General features: G+C 43.2%; 1 protein-coding gene across 6 annotated transcripts; it reads left to right on the forward strand.

Annotated features, from left to right (window-relative positions):
- The first annotated feature begins 10 nt into the window (after nucleotides 1-10).
- Nucleotides 11-17671, forward strand: CUNH6orf52 (chromosome unknown C6orf52 homolog). 6 transcript variants are annotated; one of them, XM_023757395.1, is made up of 5 exons: nucleotides 11-188; nucleotides 7459-7540; nucleotides 7771-7948; nucleotides 12614-12659; nucleotides 17347-17671. In XM_023757395.1, the coding sequence occupies exons 2-5, from the start codon at nucleotides 7470-7472 to the stop codon at nucleotides 17463-17465; spliced, it is 414 nt and encodes a 137-aa protein (XP_023613163.1). In that variant the 5' UTR covers nucleotides 11-188; nucleotides 7459-7469; the 3' UTR covers nucleotides 17466-17671. The 6 variants fall into 6 exon arrangements, with proteins under 6 accessions (XP_023613163.1, XP_023613162.1, XP_023613161.1 ...); XM_023757394.1 differs by lacking the exon at nucleotides 11-188 and adding an exon at nucleotides 311-700; XM_023757393.1 differs by lacking the exon at nucleotides 11-188 and adding an exon at nucleotides 311-670.
- The last annotated feature ends 3242 nt before the right edge of the window (nucleotides 17672-20913 follow it).

Raw genomic sequence — 20913 nt, forward strand, 5'->3', positions numbered from 1 at the left:
GCGGATGCAGGAGGATGGGGTCCTTCCGCTGTCGGCGCGCAGATAGACGTCAAGACCGCAGGGCTGCCAAAGCGCCTGCATCCGTGAAAACGGTTTCAGCGCTCGAAGATCACGCGAGACTTACAAGCGAAGAATAAGGAAGGACGCCACACGAAGAGGTTCTCATTGCTATGAGGAAAAAAATTGGGGTAAGCAGGCATATTCTAGAAAGCTGTGAACTAGGGGAGTGGGCGGGACATCCTTGGCGGAAGCCCCGTATTTCCGGGACGTCTAAGGAAGGGGCGGGCCAGCTTCCGACCTGGGCGGGACTCCTGGCAATAAGGTGATGTAGGTGTGTGACGCTTCTCTGTTGCGCGCTGTGACAGACGGGGTAGTAGGTTTCCTTTTCGTGCAGGAAGCAATGGAATGAGCACTATTTTCTCACATTTTCTCATAGTAGGGCAAGGAGGAGGTGGGATTTGGGGTTCGCGGTTAACAGCAGGCGGGAGAGTCTGGGCCCAGAAAGTTCGCTCCCCGCCTTCCGGCCAGGTAACCCCGCCCTGCACTCCTTTCCTTTCCCGGGACTGCAGTTGTGGCAAATCCTGGGGAGGGAGCAGAACGCTTGGCCTGACGGTGTGAAGACCGACTACTTGGGGAAGAAAGGCGCAGCCATCCTGATGAGCGTTCAGAAGTAAATCTCAAAGTTTCACCCCCTCCGCAGGTTAGGTGCAAAGCCAAACATCAACAAAAGGAAGATGACCTTCATTTACATTTGAACTTTTCATGAGGTTTGGAGTTTCAGGGATGTGTTAGAAATTACATCTTTGCACAAACTTCCAGTAGAGTAAACCTTGGAGTGTAATTCGTCTCACAAACGTCCTAGCACCTGGATTTAGCCAGCGGGAGGTAGATGTCGATTCTTCAAACCCCATTTAGTGCTGCTTCTGTAGCACACCCTTCTGTTCCCAAGACCATGTTCTCTGGTGTTCTGAGTTGTCAGTACATACTTGTATTTAACTTGGGTTTGTTTTCATTGATGTTTGGTCTTGTAGAAATGCCTTCACTTGGGCCGCTTTGGTTGTCATTGTCGCGCACGGAAGGCCTTGTCTTCTGTGCACGTGGGCGACTCCCCATGTAAACAGACCCCAGGTACTGAAAAATGCTGTATTTAAATTAATTCTCGGTCTCTGGGAAACCAGAGTAGTCGTTCGCTGTTTTGTAATAACTACTTTGTGCTAGTTATCTTTTTATGTTACAAAACTCCAGAATTTATTTTACTATTTCAGTTATTTCCTATTTACTGTTTCTTGACTATTACCTCCAGAGAACCACTAAGGTCAGCGGAGTGTAAGTTGCTTGAATGGGTGTCCCCTGGGCATGGGGCAAAGAATGAATAAGCAGAACCCTGGCCAGGTAGCTCAGTTGGTTAGAGCGTCCTACCTAGAGGCCGAGGTGTGGTTCGATCCCCAGTTAGGGCACATACAAGAATCAACCAAAGAATGGTAAATAAGTGGAACAACGAATGTTTCTCACTCCCTTCCTCCATTCAAATAAGTGGAACAACAAATGAATGTTTCTCATTCCCTTCCTCTCTTTAAAAAATCAATAGGTAAAAATTTTAAAAGGGAAAGAATGAGTAAGTAGGACATTTCTTTGAAGTCTCATATTTTATCTTAAAAAAATCTGCTTTTAGCATTTTACTCCGTGACATACCTGTTTATTTTAATGTGAAAGTAGTATTCTCTCCAAAAAGAAAAAAAAAATGTTTGAATAAAACTGTTTGAAAATTCTGTGCTTTGTATATCGTGTTGCTTCTGGAATGCCCCTGGTGCCCGGCCTCATTACCCCAGAGAAATCTCAACTGCTGTTTAAGAATTAGTACTCATTGCCCTGGCGGGTTGGGCTCAGTGGATAGAGCTTCAGCCTGCGGACTGAGGGGTCTCCGGTTTGATTCTGGTCAAGGACCCATGCCCATGTTGCGGGCTCGATCCCCAGTAGGGGGCGTGCAGAATGCAGCCAATTGATGTTTCTTATCATTTGTTTTTATCTCCCTTCCTCTCTGAAATCAATAAAAATATGTTTTAAAAAGAAAAAAAAGAAGTAGTATCTATTTAATATTTTTTAAAATTAATTTTAGCCATAGCTGGTGTGACTCAGTTGGTTGAGCGTCAGCCCATGCACCGAAAGGTTGCTGGTTTGACTTCTGGTCGGGGCATATACGTAGATTGTGGCTTTGGTCCCCTGTTGGGGTGTGTACGGGAGTCAACTGATAGATGTTTCTCACTTCAGTGTTTCCCTCTAAAAAATCTATTAAAAATATATTTTTAAAATTTATTTTAACATCATAATAACAGGATAATTGCTATATTCAGCATGTATTACCAGATTGTCACACTTTTACCTGCTTAAGTATTTGACACACTTTATTTTTTTAGGAACTTGAAGAAAGTCTGTATTTATTTACTTATTTTTTAGTTTATCTTTATTGTTGAAAGTATTACAGATGTCCCCCTTCCCAGGCCTTCACCCCACTGTTGTCTATGTCCATGGGTTATGCATATATGCATATAAGTTCTTTAGTTGATCTCTTTCCTCGCCCTTACCCCCTCTCCCTCTGAAGATCCTCAGTCTGTTGCATGATTCCATGTCTCTGGATCTATTTTGTTAGTTTATTTTGTTCATTAGATGCCGCATTTGAGTGAGATCACATGGTACTTGTCTTTCTCTGACTGATTTATTTCACTTAGTATAATACTCTCTCGGTCTCTCCTTGCTTTCTCAAAGGGTAAGAGATCCTTCTTTTTTTTACAGCTGCATAGTATTTCATCATGTAAATGTACCACAGTTGTTTTTTTTAATCCATTGCATGCTCTTGCCTCCTTTATCAAATATTAATTGAGCATAATGGCTTGGGCCAATTTCTGGGTTCTCTGTTCTGCTGACACATTTTGGAGAAGAACCTTGTAAGTTGAAAAAGTATTTTGCTTCAATCTTTTAGAATATAGTTGGTTCTAGAATGAAAACTGTAGTGTAAGCAACATAAACATAACTCAAAGTGGTTTACTTTTTCTTTTTCTTTTTTTTACTGTTAGAAATTAGTGGAACCAATTAGAGAGCTCGGATGATCTTAGCATCTGGTTCAGGTGTTAATACTAGGGAGTTCATAGATTGGTTTGGAGGTTTTGAATTCCTGAAATTATATGCAAAATTGTATATGTACATTTTTGGAGGAGAGCATTGGTAAAATTTTGTTACATTTTTTAAAAGATTAGGGCCTAGCCCTGACTGGTTTGGCTCAGTAGATAGCGTCGGCCTGCGGACTGAAGGGTCCCGGGTTCGATTCTAGTCGGGGGCATGTACCTTGGTTGCAGGCACATCCCCAGTAGGAGGTGTGCAGGAGGCAGCTGATCGATGTTTCTCTCTCATCGATGCTTCTAGCTCTCTCTCCCTTCCTCTCTGTAAAAAATCAATAAAATATATAAAAATATTTTTTTAAAAAGATTAGGGCCTAATTGAGGTTTTAATACACTAATGAAGTCGAAGGTCATAAATGCTGAAATAGGTACAGAAAAGGAACTCTTCAAACCACACAGCTAAGTAACAGTAGACCTAGTGCTGCTGCTCCTTTTTCTGTTTTCTTGGGCTTGGGCATTCTCTTTAACAGAAGAACAGTGGTTTTTCACTGTCTAAACCAAGGGGTGGGGAACATTTTTTCTGCCAAGGGCCATTTGGATATTTATAACATCATTCGAGGGCCATACAAAGTTATCAACTTAAAATTTGGCCTGCTATATTTGGCCAAACATTTAATTAACTCACTCCTAATGCCTTGGCAGGGCCAGACCAAATGATTTCACGGGCCTTATACAGCCGGCCAGACGTTCCCCACCCCTGGTCTAAAGAAAAACTACAAAATTATATACCTGTTCAACTGGATTCAAACGGAACACACTTCTTGTAAAAGCTACAGTTGCTAAGAAACAACCAACTGTTTAGAGTTCATAAACACTAAAACAGGAGTTTAGTTTTGCTTTTAAATTGAAAACTTTTTACATTTAAGCAATGCTTTTATTTATTCGTTCTTTCAATAGATATTTATTGAGTACCTTGCTTTGTTTTGCTAAAGAAAAAACAGGTTTTTTGGGGGGGGGACTAGGGGTAGTGACAAAGTTGATATACTGGGCTAAAAGAAGGATACAGTGGAGAAAAGTCAGCCCTGTTAGAAATATCATGTGTCTAATATTCCTGCCCAATTATCCTTCTTTCTCAGTGTAACAGGTAGCAAGTCTTAAATTTTAGGACTACAGAGGGTGCATGTGCTTGTATTCCCAGAAGACGTTGGTCTTTGCACGTAAAGCTGAGGGAAGCTGAGAGAGTGGGCTGTTCCACCTGGACACTGGCCAATAGTCTACCCTGGTATAAATTTGCTTCACCTGCTTCATGGGACTAATCCAAGTGAAATATGAGACGTTTGCACTTGAGGCTTTTAGAACAAGCATATCAAACTCTTGGCCAGTAGGCCGCATGCCTAAAAAGTAAAACAATATTTGTGGTCTGGCCGGTGTGGCTCAGTGGTTGAGCATCGACCTACGAACCAGGAGGTCACTGTTCGATTCCTGGTCAGGGCACATGCCCCGGTTGCGGGCTTGATGTTTCTCTCTCTCTCTTTCTCTCTCTCTCCTCCCTTCCTCTCTCTCTGAAATCAATTTATATATATATAATTTTTTTCTTTTTAAATTTGTGAAGTCTTTCTTGTCACTGTCATCAACAAAACCCTTGAATGTCTATTTTCATCTCTGGAGCCTTGCTCACGGTACTCTGTGCTTCACTCCTGCTATCTTCCCAGGTGGTTTCAACATGCTACTTTGGCCTCTCCCATCCTCAGCCTCCTTACTACCTTATTATCAATGTTCAACTCCCAAACTCCTTCACAGCTACAGCGGTCTTTCTTACCCTCATAGCCAAAATTCTAATTTTCTTTTTACCAAAAAAAAAAAAAAAGTCCCAAAATAGAAGGGAAAAACCCTTGGTATTAAAGTTTTTACAAAAAGAGAATCCGTAACTGATGTTTTATTTGATGTCTAAGCTGTTATAGTTATTAAGACTTGTGTTTAACTTCATATAACTTAAAACAATAGTGGCTTAAACAAGACATTTATTCCTTAAAAGAAATCTGAAGGTAGGCCAGTCTAGTGCTGGTGTAGCGGGTCAGTCCATAGTCATTGGGACCTAAACCTGTTCTTTATTTCCAATCCCGTATTTGTGTTTCTGACTTATTCCTTGATATCATCCCATAGGCCAAGATAGGTGCACAGTTATTTTGGCTCCGGCCATCTTATCTGTAATCTCAGCATTAGGCTTGGGGAAAGGGTGGAGGACCAGGAGGCCTTCCAGCTAAGCACACTCCCTTTGTCTACACAGCTTTCCTCAATCCCCTTATAATAGTTCTTATTTACATCTTATTAGCCAGCCTTTGGCCACCTGGCCACATCTCCCTGCAAGGGGAAGGCTAGGAAATGTAGTCTTTTAGGGAGGCCTGTTGCTGCCCCCCCAAATTAAATCAGGGTTCTGTTATTAAGGAAGAAAAGGAAAGGAATCAATATTGGGTGGCACTTAGCAATGTGTGCCACAACAGCTAATCAATGACCACTCCTTTGAAAACATGGGAAATCCACTAGAGTATAAGTTCCACTATATCACCAGTGCCAATCACCCACCTGCCTGGTAGGGACTCAGTAAATAATGGGTGAATGATTTAATTTAATTGTGATTATTATTTTTCTCATTACAGGCACATATAGACAGATACATATAGAATACATCAAGCACTTGGATAGCGGAATAGTTCATTACTAGTGGAATATTAATTAATAAGCTTGTTAGTTATTAACAAGTTTCAGGGAAATTGCCAAACCCTGTTTCCTTTTTTTAAAAAAAAGTAATTATAGTTAATGTTTATTGAGAGCATAGTATATGTTTGTTGTTGTTTTTAATCCTTACCCGATGGCATCAGAGAACATGTTTAGAGAGAGGAAGGGAAAGAGGGAGAGAGAGTGGAGCAGGGGAGGAGGGAGGGAAGAGAAGGAAAGAAAGAAAGGGAGAAAAACATCTATCAGTTGCCCCAACCTGGGGATCAAACCTGCAACCCACGTATGTGCCCTGACCTGGAATCAAACCAGCAACCTTTCCATGCACAGGACAATGCTCAACCAACTGAGCCACTCCCACCAGGCCCTAACTGTTCCTTCTTAGACTCACAAGTTACCTTCTTAAATTTTGACACTTTGTGTAGCCTTGCTACTTAAAGCACACGGGAGCTGGCTAGAAAGGGCAGAATCTGAGGCTCCACTCCAAATCTATTGAATCAGAACCTATATTTTAAACAACATGCCCAGGTAGTGCAAATGGACATTAAAATCTGGGGAGCTTTTTTTGTGCTTTAAAAAAATACACTGAACCACAGATTTCCCTGCACTCGAATTTTTTTTTTCTGCACTCGAATTAAGGTAGTGTTATGGGTTGGCTCAACGAGATAGACCACTGACTCAGAATTTAAATTTAAAAGCCTTTTATTAAACTGGCCAGCTGACCACAGCACCTATCTTCCCCTCTGGAAGATTCGGAGCATGTGGCCCCGACCAAGTGTGCAGCAAGATCTTTTATTGCCAACTACACAGTGTTAGAAAAAAAAAAGAAAAAAACAACTACAAAGCGGTTCATCAGCCGTTCCTGGTACTGTCAGGGTAAAAAGTTTACATAAAATTTACGAGCAGGGTCATACCTGGCTGGGTTCAATCATAACACATTGCTTTTTTAGCAAGATAATTAGCAATTTTTCTCTCCCATGGTCCCTGCCCTTGACACAATCGGTAACTTTTTCCAGGCCACAGTCCCTCCCCCCAACACATTCAGTAAGTTTCTCATGTTTCATTTCCTCCCCCAGCACAGTAGGGGTGTGTGTGTGTGTGTGTGTGTGTGTGTGTGTGTGTGTGTGTGTGTGTGTGTGTGTGTGTGTGTGTGTGTGTGATGTACCAGTGCTTCCACCAGCTGGTTGGGATGATTTCAACCTGCAAGGAAATATGTCCACTAGGTGCTGATTACTGAGAAGAGAACATCAAATTGTATTTGTCTTAAAAGTTTTAATTACTGAAAGTGACCCTTACATAGGAGGTGGGGTGGAGACTAGTGTGTCCTGTGCAGCTGCCCAACACATATTCCCTCTCCGCCCCCCTGGGCAGCTTCCCCAGGCCTGACAGTTGGGAGAGGGGCCGGAGGCTCAAAGCCAGCTGAGGAGTTGCAGTGCCCTCAGGTGACTCCCGTGCCTTAAACCCCACTGTCTCGAAAATCAAGCAGTTAATTGCCTAGCAGGGATTAAGGTAGTTGTGAGAGTTGTTTGTCTGGTTGAGAGGTTTTAGCTCCGGAGCTGGAATTTTTGACTCAGAAGTAAAAACTCTGGATTCTTTGTCTCTTTTTATCAAGTTTCTGGATCAATGGCTGGACCGAAGAGTTTTGCGGGTTTTGACAGAGCTCAACAGAATAATTATTACTGGTACTGGCAAAGGTGAGGTGCTTTTTCCTGCTCTGAGTGAAAATGAAGGTTGCTTAGGGTTCTATTTCTTAGATATTTTGGGGGCAATTTACAAACGATTGCTTTGAAAATGGGTGTTCTTAAACAGTTAAAGCAGAAGTCATACTTACTTGTAACTTTTGAGAAAGGAGAAAGCTCTGTGGTTTTGGACGACTCTGCCTTGGTTGCTGATGCCATTCCTGTTGTCTTCCCTCTACTATTAGAGTGAACCCTAAATTCCAGTTCTACCAGAGGGACCCCTTTGGCAGCGGGTATGAGCAACAGCATAGCTGTTGTCTTCTTCCTGGCTGTGGCTGTGGTCCTGCAGTGGATGGAAATGAGCACACCCTGTCTGCGCATGGGACCTCTGGACACCCAGCTGGAACCCCCATTACACCCGAGGTATCACTCTCTCAGTGAATGGTGTGTCGGTGGGTGTGCCCAGCGTGAAACATCTTTTTCCTATCTCACACCTCCACATCCTGCCATTCAGTTTCCCTCAGGGGTGGCTTTTGCTCCCTGTTGTAATACCAGAGAGTAACAGCTGATGACCCCAGAAATTTTGACTTGCAAACGATTTAAGTCCTCACTCTCTTCCAAAAACAAAATAATGGGCTGATGCCTAATTTCTTGTTATTAAATTTTAGATGATCATCTTTCAATAGATTTTACTCTTAAACACTTAAAATAGCACAGGAGGTAGGTTTGTGGGGTTTTTTGCATTGTTTTGATACGGCAGTGAACATTAACACACTTTTTAAAAGATACTTTAATATTTTGATTACTCAAGTAACCTATTTCTGAAAGCTTCCCCCACTCCCACTTCCCCTCCCCCTCCCCACTTCAAGACAACGCTGTTGAAGTTGATCTTGTCCTCTAGATTTTCCCCCTGTACTCTTGCTAACTCAGTGTGATAGGGCTTTGTTTCTGTTTGGGGAGTTGGGAGCGCCTTGGGCAGGAATGGACTGTGTGGTATATATATACTTGTTTGCTTCTTTTTTTTTTTAACATATTTTATTGATTTTTTACAGAGAGGAAGGGAGAGGGATAGAGAGTTAGAAACATCGATGAGAGAGAAACATCGATCAGCTGCCTCCTGCACATCGGGGATGTGCCTGCAACCCAGGTACATGCCCTTGACTGGAATCGAACCTGGGACCTTTCAGTCCGCAGGCCGACGCTCTATCCACTGAGCCAAACCAGTTTCGGCTACTTGTTTGCTTCTTCTTATAGATTGCTTATAGATTGCATCTGGAGAGCTTTCTTTAAAGCTGCCCATTTGAATGTGCTTTGAGTTTAGCTCATCCCTATTGACTAACATTTTAAATGTTGTCAGTCCCTTAACAAACTTTTACTTATTTATCTTCAGGCATTTGAGTGTTGTTATCTTTTGGCTAAGAACAAATTCTGGAAGTGGAAGATCTGGATTAAAAGATATATCATTTAACTGACCGGTTTGGCTCAGTGGATAGAGCGTCGGCCTGTGGACTCGGGGTCCCGGGTTCGATTCCGGTCGGGGGCATGTGCCTTGGTTGCGGGCACATACCCAGTGGGGAGTGTGCAGGAGGCAGCTGGTCGATGTTTCTCTCTCATCGATGTTTCTAACTCTCTATCCCTCTCCCTTCTTCTCTGTAAAAAATCAATAAAATATATTAAAAAAAAAATAAAATTTTAAACAGCAACTTACCAAAAACCTGCCTGAGTTTGCGCTTTCCACTATTGTTTGTAGGTGTGCTTGCTTCTGTTTTTTGTTGTTGTTGTTTGTTTTTCTGTGTGATTAGCCAATTGGACAAGCGAGGAAGGCATTTGTCTATTATTGAGTGCAAATATTTTTTCAGGTGTTTATTGGTATCTGTTTTCTGATTTAGTTGACTTTTTTTGCCTACCTTTCTCCTGTTGCGTTGTGCCCCTTTTTCTTGACTGTGGTATTTACATACGAGGGAAATTAGCCCTTTGCAGTCAAAGTGTCACAGGCTTTTCTCCCCAGTTTATTTCCTGATGCGCACAGTGTCCCTTTGTGTGATGGCCTTGGCCTTAACACCAGAGTTGAACAGCTAAGCCCTGTTTTTAAAACTTGTATTTGCTTGCTAATTTTTTTGCCCAAATTTTCACTCTCAGTTTTACAAGTCTGTTTTAGGTGTGCCTCTTAGAGAAAATATCTTGTTAGACTTCTCACTATTTTTTTTTCTTTTAAACCCAACCTGGGCTGTACCCTTTTAACAGATGCTTGATCCTATATAATAAAAGGGTAATATGCAAATCGACCCAAAGGCTGTTCTACCAGTCGCTATGATGCACACTGACCACCAGGGGGCAGACGCTCAACGCAGGAGCTGCCCCTGGTGGTCAGTGTGCTCCCACAAGGGAAGCGCCGCTCAGCCAGAAGCCATGAGCCGTGCTCAAGGCTGGTGAACACAGCAGAGGTGGTGGGAGCCTCTCCTGCCTCCATGGCAGCACTAAGGACCCCTTGGGGGATGTTTGACTGCCGGCAGGCGGACATCCCCCAGGGGTCCTGGACTGCAAGAGGGCGCAGGCCAGGCTGAGCCCCACCCCCCTCCCCAGTACACGAATGTCGTGCATTGGGCCTCTAGTATTATATATTTTTAAATCTTGCTACATTGCCTGAGGTTTTAGCACATTTCTTTTACCCTCCTGTTTTTCTTTTTTTTTTTGAGAGAGATAGATGGTCTGACTTCTAGTGGCTACCTTTAGATCTTTAAATAGAGAAGTATTGGTTTGAGTATATTACCAACTCCAGAAATGAAACTATTTCTTTATCTCTCCACTCATGAATAAATAAGAAATTAACACTTTTTTTCTCTCCTTGCCACCCCTTCCCTTCTTTCTTCTCCCCATTTGTGTTGACACATTTTGATTTTTAATATTTCATTCTCTAGTCAAATTTTTATTATAACATGTAGTTTTTCCTTCAAGAATTATATATATTTTCTCTTTAATGGCTTTGGTTACCATACTTGTGCCACCTGCCTGCTCTCTTGGTGGGAGTTCCCGGTTAGGAAACTTAGAGTTTTGGTCAGCAAAAGTCAAGACTGTAAGGCTCTCCAGTGAGTCTCACTCACACATCTTCACTTGAGTCTTCCCTAATAAGGTGTGCCCTCTATGAGATGTCATAGTTTTTTTGCCCACTTCCCCCACTGTAGCACACCCGAAGCCCTAGCCCTTGCCTCCCCAAGTTAAGGATTAGCCTCTCATTTTGGCATTGTGTCCTGCTTAAGATTACAGGAAGTTGCCGAAACCGGTTTGGCTCAGTGGATAGAGCGTCAGCCTGCGGACTGGGGGGTCCCGGGTTCGATTCCGGTCAAGGGCATGTACCTGGGTTGCGGGCACACCCCCGGTGGGGGATGTGCAGGAGGCGGCTGGTCGATGTTTCCCTCTCATCTATGTTTCTGACTCTCTATCTCTCTCCCTTCCTCTCTGTAAAAAATCAATAAAGTATATTAAAAAAAAAAAAAAGATTACAGGAAGTGGATGTCTTCAAAATGATTCTCAGGTCTTTGGGTGTCCGTCAGCACAACTTGCCCAAACTACCTCCAACAGAGGAAAACCATTTATAGGTGTGCCCTTCTTTAAGGACAACCAGCAGCATACACTCTCCAGGTGAACCTCATTCTCTAATGCTCTGTCTCCAGACAGCTGCTGCTCCCTACAGCCTCTTAATTTAGGATCCACATTTACCAGAGTACACACTGAAAAGGAGGAAATGTGAGGTTACTTGGACATTGTATTAAAAGAAAGGTCTCATCGTTTGGGCCATGGCTCAATGGTTAGAATGTCGGCCCGCAGACCGAAGGGTCAAGGGCACATACCTCGGTTGCAGGTTCCCCAGCCCTAGTAGGGGCATGTGCAGGAGGCAACCAATCAATGTGTCTCTCTCATGTCAATGTTTCTCTCCCCCCTCACCCCACCCTTCCACTCTCTCTAGAAATCAATGGAAAAAATATCTTCAGGTGAGGATTAAAACACACACACACACACACACACAAAAAGGAAGGAAGGAAGGAAGGAAGGAAGGAAGGAAGGAAGGAAGGGAGGGAGGGAGGGAGGGAGGGAGGGAGGGAGGGAGGGAGGGAAGAAAGATTCATTTAAGCACTGATTAAATGACTAAATGGCTTCTTAGTCATTTCTAAATGGAAAAAAAATACATCAGTGGTGTGATTAAATTTATGGTAACCATATAATTTATTTTGCAAATCAGGACCTATTCCAGAGCAAAAGGGAGGCATACTTTCAGATAGATTGAAGAGAAGAAGTAGTGGATCTTTGGCTTTCAATGCAATATTGTCCTTATTAGCAGGAAAGGCTTAATTAAAGTCATTAGTGCCTCCAGCTAACTCAGCCCTTCCTGGATGGGCTGATTGCTTGGAACAGCTGTACATCCTTAACAAAAACAGGTTTCCAACAGGTGCCTATAAAGAGGAGTCATAGGAACTTATGCCCCAGTAGAGCAAACTGTCTGGGTTAACCAGCCAAGATCTATTTGGGGAATACTTCTGGAATTTACTTCTCTCAGTATGTAAGGTGATGGTTGATTGGTTTCTTTTTCTGTACCCTCTGCATTTCCTTAAGCACCTACTATCCCCGTCCTCGGCTGAGCCATGGAGTTGGTGGTGCGATTAGAAGGCTGTGGTGGGGGGATGTACATGTGGAGACTTTGCAGATTGTCATCTGGAAAGAAGGGCTGAGCTCCAGGTAGAGAGTTGGGCTTCTAGTACAGGGACTGTGGCGTCTGGATGCCAACATTCCTGGTGTCGGACGCCTATCGCAGGCTCTAGGATGCCCGTTCTCAGAAGCTTCAGAGAGGCCAGAGGCCTTTGTTGGGCTTGCTCCTCCTTTGTGGGTTTTCTTCTGTTGATACAGTTCACTCATTTCATAATTGTAATATATCATTTAAAGATTCTCCTAATCAAAGTTCAAAAATAAATTTAATCTAAAGAGAGTTTAGATATTATTTGTGAGAGCTAGATTTTTCTAAGAAAGCCTGTGTGATAGTCAACCTTTAAGTGAAATTATTTTTTTCTTAAAATAAAATACTGATTTTCATTGTAGGAAACCACAGCTCTGGCGGGAAACCAAGATGAAAACCTACTAGAAGGTAACATAAACCTCGTGTCGCAGTATTTAAAAACAAAACTAACAATGGGTAGAAACTGAAAGGTCCTACTGGAAAATACCAGCGTAGGTTGTCTAAGCCATTTTCTTTAACAATTCATCTACTCTTTGGAAATTGCCTCTGTGGGAACAGCTTCAGTGAAACCTCCTCTCTGGGTCTTTCTGAAGGACTGGGAAATGGGGGCATTTCCACAAAATAATTCGATAAGTTGATTTTAAGATCTGTTTCCTCCATAAGTTTAGACTTTGGGATTAATTATGCTTTAATTTAGATTTTTAAGGAGAAAAGCATGAGGCACTTGCTGTGGCCTTGGCTTCCTGGCTCCCCTTAGGGCAGCGGTTCTCAACCTGTGGGTCGCGACCCCTTTGGCGGTCGAATGACCCTTTCACAGGGGTCGCCTAAGACCATCCTGCATATCCGATATGTACATTATGATTCATAACAGTAGCAACATTACAGTTATGAAGTAGCAACGAAAATAATTTTATGGTTGGGTCACAACATGAGGAACTGCATTTAAAGGGCTAGAAGGTTGAGAACCACTGCCTTAGGGTTATTGGTTCCTGGAGGACCCAGCAGGCCCCCTCTGTAGAGTCAGGTGTTTCTTCATGTAGTTCTTGATCTGTTTTGAAAAGACCAAAGTGTATCTGCCCAGAGAAGAACCCTGTTTCTGAATGTGTCTTATTTGAGGAAAAAAAAAAAACATTTGGCTTCTTTTATTTATTTTAAGTTATGGGAAAGAGGAATAGAAACAAAATGCAGAGAACACTTTTGCCTGTTTCCTTATCAAATTTCTTATCACGTGTCCATCTGGTCTCTTCCCCTACCCTCACCTCATCCCTACAACCCACTGCCTTTGTGATTTTATCAAATCTGGGAGCATCCATCTTTGTAGTCCTAGGAACCAATACAAAGTCTGCATGTTAGTTGGTGTTCAATGTTTACTAGTAAATGCAATGAAATTGATGTTTAAAAGAAACTAGGGGCAGTTCTAGTTGGTAGTACTTGATTGGAATATGAATAACATGGGGCTCATTGTAGCTGGGGGCGGGGGATTTCATTCTGACTAAAGTGTGTCTATTCTCCCTGCTTTTATCAGTTCTTCAGAAACAGTCTATAAAAAGAACAGAGAAAGACATACAATAAGATTGTGCTTTCTGGGGCCAGACAGCCAAAGTTCAGATCTCTCTTACTGGCTCTGTAATTCCACATTAATTCATCTCCAGTGCATTGGTGTTCCCACCTGTAAAATGGGATTTAAAACCTACCTCCTATGAAATGAGGGCAGTAGCTCTAAAGTGTTTTTAAGTGTTTTAACAGGTTTTGGCACATAACAACCACATGAGGGTTAGCTGTTCACAGATCCGGAGCAGCTCTGTCCAGTAGAAATCTATGGGAAACACAAATCCACCCACATAGGTAGTTCTACATTTTCTAGTAGCCAAATTCAAGAAACAAAAAGAGACAGGGAAAATTAATTTAAATATTTTAACCTTAATCTAATATAGTCAGAATATTATTTCAACGTGTAATCAATATAAACATTTAATGAGACTTAAAAAATTTTAATACCAAGTTTTCACAATGCAGTGTATGTTTACATCACATTTCACCTAAGATTAGCCACATTTCAAGTGCTTGATAGCCACATGTGGCTAGTGGCAGCAGCATAAGTCTAGAAGACCCACAGGTTTAGGAAAGATGTAATGAGTTTGACTTTTATGGGCTTCCATTGCCCCTTTGGCCAACATCACTGGAAGGGCCTATCAGTGGTCGGCAAACTGCGGCTCGCAAGCCACATGTGGCTCTTTGGCCCCTTGAGTGTGGCTTTTCCACAAAATACTGACTTCTGTGCATGGGCCACGAAGTTTTCAATCGCACTGTACATACGAGTCCGCACATGGTATTTTGTGGAAGAGCCACACTCGGGGCCAAAGAGCCGCATGTGGCTCTCGAGCCGCAGTTTGCCGACCACTGGCCTAAATCATTAATCTAGGTTCCAAGCTGATGTTTGTTTTCTAGGCCACAGTTACAAGAGAGAGAGTGCTCATAAGCATGCCCTCCCCTGACCAGGAACATGCAGAGTCAGGAGCCTTTTAGCAAACAACTGCCCAAGACCAAGAGGTAAAGGACCTAGCACATGACTTTAGTAAAAAAAAAAATTCAGAACATTCAGGGAAAAATAGAAACATCTAGCCCTCGCCGGTTTGGCTCAGTGGATAGAGCTACAGCCTGCGGACTGAAGGGTCCTAGGTTTAGTTCCGGTCAAGGGCACATGCCCAGGTTGCGGGCTTGATCCCCAGTAGGGGGCTTGCAGAAGGCGGCTGATCAATGATTTCACTCTCATCATTGATGTTTCTATCTCTCTCTCCCTCTTCCTTCCTCTCTGAAATCAATGAAAAAAAAAATCTATATATATAAAAAAATAGAAACATCTAATTTTATGACTAGAAGCTCTCAAAGGAAAGATGGTTCCGAGGGATAAAAACTCTAAAGAACAAGTGCCGGGGTCTTTCTCAGCATCTAAAAGGGTTCAGGAATCTGGAGAAGGGGCTGCACATAAAAATAAAGAGACTAGAAATATAAATTTGGAATACATGGGGGAGCCAGAGGAGACTTAGTTATAGTAACCAAGTTCTCTCTGAATCTCTGGACCCAGGGCTTTTTGTTCCCACATTTTGGCCTATAGCAAAGCAGATAGACATACCAAAAGGTAAGCTTGGTAAACAGTAGGCATTGTCAGGTTGGGGGAACTGCCCTCAGCTGTCTGGCAGCAGGCAGTCATATGTATCTTCAGGTTTGGGGAAATGCCTCCAGCTGTTCAGCTGTTTGGCCAGCAGCAGGTAATAACATGTAGATCTTCAGGTTTGGGGAAATACTTTCAGCTATTCCAGCAGGCAATAATATGTATCTTCAGCCCTGCTGAAGTCTCAAGGTTCCATCAACCTTTTGATGAAACTTCTTGCATTTATGACATGCTGGAATTAGCCTCCAGCAAACAAGAATCTGACAACACAGTCACAAATGACTCCAGTGCAGAAAAATAAGAAGTAGCTCATGAAACTTATATGATGGTCGGGGGCTATTGGATGATCTTGGTTCTAAAATGATAAATACAGAAGGACATCGCATTAATGAGTTCAGGCTGCTATAACAAAATATTGCAGACTGGGTAGCTTTAACAGCAAATTTATTTCTGGTGGTTCTGGACAGTGGAAAGTCCAAGATTAGGTGCCGCTGATTCGGTTTCTGGTGAGGGCTCTCTTCCTGGCTGCAGATGGCCACCCTCTCATATCCTCATGTGGTAGGGAAGAGAGATCTAGAGCTCTGCTGTCCTTTTTTTAAGGCACTAAGCCCATGGATCTAGGGCCCTATCCTTACACTCTCATCTCACCCTAATTATCCCCCAAAGACCCCATCTTCAAATAGCATCAAATTAGAAGTTAGAGCTTCAACATGTGAATTTGGGGGGCGGGGAGGCACAAACTGTCTGTAATAGGCATATCCTCTATAATAAAAGGCAAATATGCAAATCGACTAAACAGTGGAACTACTGGTCGCTATGATGCACACTGACCACCAGGAGGCAGATGCTCAATGCAGGAGCTGCCTCCTGATGGTCAGTGGGCTCTCACAGGGTAAGCGCTGCTCAGCCAGAAGCCGGGCTCACGGCTAGTGAGTGCAGCAGTGGTGGCAGGAGCCTCTCCTGGCTCCATGGCAGCGCTAAGGATGTCCGACTGACAGCTTAGGCCCGCTTCCTGCTGGGAGCAGGCCTAATCCATCAGTCAGAGATAACCTGAGAGCTCCCGGACTTCGAGAGGGCGCAGGCATTGGGACTCTAGTAAATAAATATGAATAAATAGCATGAACACATGTGAATATTAGGAAGCACATTATGGCCCTAAATGAACTAAGGCTTGCAAAAGTTATAAAGGAAAACAGAAAAGGCTTCTACAGTTACATTCAATACAAGGAGAAAAAAATGGACTATATTTAAAAAGTCAGTGATCTTGGAAACCTGGCAACTTTAACTGAACATCTAAGTCTGATGTTTTCATGATCACATAATACCACATCTCATTACAGGATTTCAGGTTTCAGAGAAGGAAGGTCAGGCTCCTCTCTTTTTCTAAATTAGTTGTTATTTATATATATATATATATATATATATATATATATATATATATATATATATATATATATAAAATTTATGCACATACCAGTCTGTTAACTAAGCAGGTAAAGCAGCATGGTTATTTTTTCAAAGTCCCGACTGGGACTTGGTCCTGGCTCCCTGTTTGGCACCATATCCACACAAGTGCTCCTGCCAGAAACTCAGGTGTCAACCTCAACCCTCCCTTTCTCCTTTACCCCAAATTGACTCCACCTCCAAATGTTGCCTACTTATCTCCAAAACCTCTCTTAATTCTGTCCATTTCCTCATTTTCATTCACCATCCTGATGCTCCTTGAGTCTGGGTGCACTACTCCTTTTTTGGCTTCAATTTCTATTTTTAAGCCTTATTGAAAGGAACACACATTTTAAAAATTTTAACATTAATTGCCTTTAATATTTCCTGCTAATGTTTTTTAAAAATTGTAAACCATTTCTGATATATGTCTTGTCAAACTCTCTATTTTTTTTTCATATGCGTTATTGGCTTCCGAAGATCCCAATCTTCATTTGAATATTGAGGAATTAAACAAAGAATTAATGGTGAAAAGTGAAGAACTTTATGATTCTCTCATGAATTGCCGCTGGCAGGCCTCTGGATACAGTTTACTCTAAAATCCCAGATGAGACCCTACAGAAACCAGATGTTCATTAAGCTACCCAATTATTATATTAACTATATCCTGTTCTGTTTTTGTTTTTCAAAAAATAAAATTCTCCCAGAAATATACTGGGTTCTGTATGTAAATACAAATTCCAAGGACTCAAATACGATTGAAATGATAAAACATAATGTAAATAAACTTTACCACCACATCCAATTCTGGAAGTGTGTTATATTAGACTAGTGGCCCCGTGCACAGATTCGTGCTCATTGAAAGGAAATTAATTAGAAGAAATATTTTAATACTGCTACTCGCCCTTTCTCTAATAGAAGTGTCAGAGATGAAAGAAAATTAGTAAAATGTACATGACAATAATATATAAATTGATTAATAACATGATGTAACAACATATGAAAACAAAAACATAAAAACAATAAGATGATATAAAACAAAAACATAAAAACAATGACTGATAAATTGATTAAACTTATTCTAATATCTTCCTGTATACTTAGGCTTTTATATATATAGAATAAACTTGCTTAATTAGACCTGCTTTCTGATTTAGCTACTTTTTTCCAGCCCAGTGAAGCACCCCAACTTCTCTTTCAGATAATTGTCAGCAACATAGCAGTAAATATCAACATGAAGCAGATTATTATTGGAGATCATGCAGGGAGAACAAAGGGTGAAATATTTAACTGCAGCAGTGTTTGACTATATTCTGCGCAGTGAGAAAACCTGAAGTCATTTTCAAGGTCCACCATTTCTTTTCAGTCAGGTCAAGTTTCTAAATCTCCATTTTCCTGCTAATGAAAAGAAAACAGGATTCCACTGAGACTCCTATCTACCTACTCCAGGACTTCTGTGAGGATCAAATGAGATAAGGCACAGGAAAAATGCTTCACAGACATTTGGTTAAAGTATAAAATGCTCCTGGCTATAAAGCAAGTCCTGTTTCTGGGCTGAAAAAACTGCAAGGAGGCTAGTCGCTAGGGAGAGGAAGCTGGGCATTGCTATGTGACATCATTACCCGGTGCCCACAGCCACCATTTCTGGGCTGGGCTGTGGGCCGCATTTTGCACCATGGGGTCTTGGCAGTGTTGGCTGCGATTTGGTGGGCTGTCGTCCACTTGGGGAAAGCCGAGTGTTGCTTTGTGGGCGCCAGATCCACAGTGCTGTTTCTCTGTAAATGGCCAGTGCACATCACAGCAACTCCTGTGTTGAGCGTCTGTCCCCTGGTGGTCAGTGCACGTCATAGTGACTGGTTGGTAATGCCCAGGGTCTTTCCCAGCATCTGGAAGGGTCCAGGAATCTGGAGAAGGTGCTGCGTGTCTATTGATAAAGAGACTAGAAATATAATATAAATTTGTAATCCATGGAGAGCCATGGTTACCTTCAGTAACCAAGTTCTTCCGAATCTCTGGACCCCTTGCTCTTTATTAACACAAATTGTCCTAAGGCAAAGCATATATATACACATATTAAAGGTTAAGGTTTAGTATACAGTAGGTATTGTCTGTTTTGGGGGAACTGCCTTTGGCTGTTCAGGTGTTTGGCCAGCAGGAGGCAATAACATGAAGATTAAAATGCCCTCAGCTATCTGGCAGCAAGCAATCATTTATGCATCCTTTTCAGGTTTGGGGAAATGCCTTCGGCCATTCTAGTAGGTAATAACATGATTCAGCCCTGCTGAAGCCTCAAGGTTCCATCAACCTTTTGATGAAACTTCTTGCATTTATGACATGCTGGAATTAGCCTCCAATAGGTTGAATGGTTGGACACTTAGCATATTAACCTTTTATATATATAGACTAGAGGCCTGGTGCACGAAGTCGTGCACCAGTGGGGTTCCTCGGCCTGGCCTGCAGGGATCAGGCCGAAACTGGCTCACCAATATCCCCCGATGGGTCCCAGATTGTGAGAAGGTGCAGGCCAGGCCAAGGGACCCCACTGGTGCATGAAGGGGGCCCAGGAGGGACTGCGGGAAGGCTCCAGGGAGTGTCCGGCCCATCTCACCCAGTCCCGATTGGCCAGACCCCAGCAGCAAGCTAACCTACCAGTCGGAGTGTCTGCCCCCTGGTGGTCAGTGCACGTCATAGCGATTGGTTGAACGGTTGAACGAACAGTTGGACACTTAGCATGTTAGACTTTTGTTATATAGGATAAGTGCCAGATGATGTCATGGTAGAACAAGCTGCACTGTGAGACATTTGAAAATAGATATGTGATGGGTCTGATCTGAACTGATTGGGCCTTTGCTACTTTCCTCTAACGTTAAACTCTCATACGCACAGAGATGCAAGGTTTCTTGTCTGCATCTTGTATAGGAAATGTAGATTAGAACTTGGATGTTTCATCTCCATTTTCTGACCCTCAGGCAGTAGAGACTCACTCATTTCAATTGAACAGAAAAATTCCTAAGCATGGAAAAAGTTTGCCTATCAGTCTTCTAAGAGAGGAATTGGGCCCGCATACAGGCCAGTTCTGAAACTTCAATGCATGTATTGACTGTGCCTCTTATAAAATACAGTGGGGCCTTGACTTACAAGTTTAATTCGTTCCATGACGGAGCTCGTAACTCAAATTACTCGTATGTCAAATCAAAAGTGAACGAGTGAGACACGTGATGCTGGGCTGATGTTGTGGTGTTCACTGTGACGTTCCCTGTGCCAACTAGCGGTGGGGTATCTGAAGCTGGTTCGTAACCTGAATTTTAGCTCGCAACTCAAAGCAAAAAATCGGCCGAGAGACGGCTCATATCTCGAAAAACTCGTTAGTTGGTACACTCGTAAGTCAATACTAGAGGCCTGGTGCACAAATTCATGCATTGGTGGGGCCCCTCGGAGTGGCCTGCGGAGATTGGGCCCCAGTTCGCGCCCCCAGCCTTGCAGCCCCGCCTGGCACCCTGCCTGGCACCCTGCTGTGGCCTGGTGCTGCCCCTTCACCTGCTCTACCATCCTGCCTGCGGGGCAATGGATCGGGTTCGGGCTCCCTGCCTGGCTGCCTCAGCGCCTGGGAGCCAGGCAGTGGCCCCGCCCCCTGCTGCTGCGACTGGTCGCTGTCTGCAGGGCAGTTGGTGGGGCGATCAGGCCCCCGCTTGCACCCGCCTTGACCTGGCACCACCCGCTCACCTGCTCCACCATCCCGCCGCGGTCCTGCTCTCATCGGGGTCCATTGGGGCCAGCAGCTCCTCCACTGCCACCCATTGCCAGTGCCGCGTCGCTGATGCCCGCCATGTTCCACACTGCCCCCTGTTGGTCAGCGCATGTCATAGTGAGCAGTCGAACTCCTGGTCAAACGACCATCCGAGGGGACAATTTGCATATTAGGCTTTTATTATATAGGACTAGAGGCCAGGTGCACAAAAATTTGTGTACTCGGGGGGTAGAGGGGGTCCCTCAGCCCATCCTGTGCCCTCTCGCAGTCTGGGACCCCTCAGGAGATAATGACCTGCT

Source organism: Myotis lucifugus, unplaced genomic scaffold (assembly GCF_000147115.1).
Source record: "Myotis lucifugus unplaced genomic scaffold, Myoluc2.0 scaffold_107, whole genome shotgun sequence".
NCBI lineage: Eukaryota > Metazoa > Chordata > Mammalia > Chiroptera > Vespertilionidae > Myotis > Myotis lucifugus.

What these genes read in the sequence shown, in the direction of transcription:
- CUNH6orf52 (XM_023757395.1), top strand. Translation starts at nt 7,470, where the DNA reads ATGGCTGGACCGAAGAGTTTTGCGGGTTTTGACAGAGCTCAACAGAAT. An exon ending in TATTACTGGTACTGGCAAAG is followed by an intron (nt 7,541 to 7,770) that starts GTGAGGTGCTTT and finishes CTCTACTATTAG; the next exon opens with AGTGAACCCTAAATTCCAGT. An exon ending in GAACCCCCATTACACCCGAG is followed by an intron (nt 7,949 to 12,613) that starts GTATCACTCTCT and finishes TTTTCATTGTAG; the next exon opens with GAAACCACAGCTCTGGCGGG.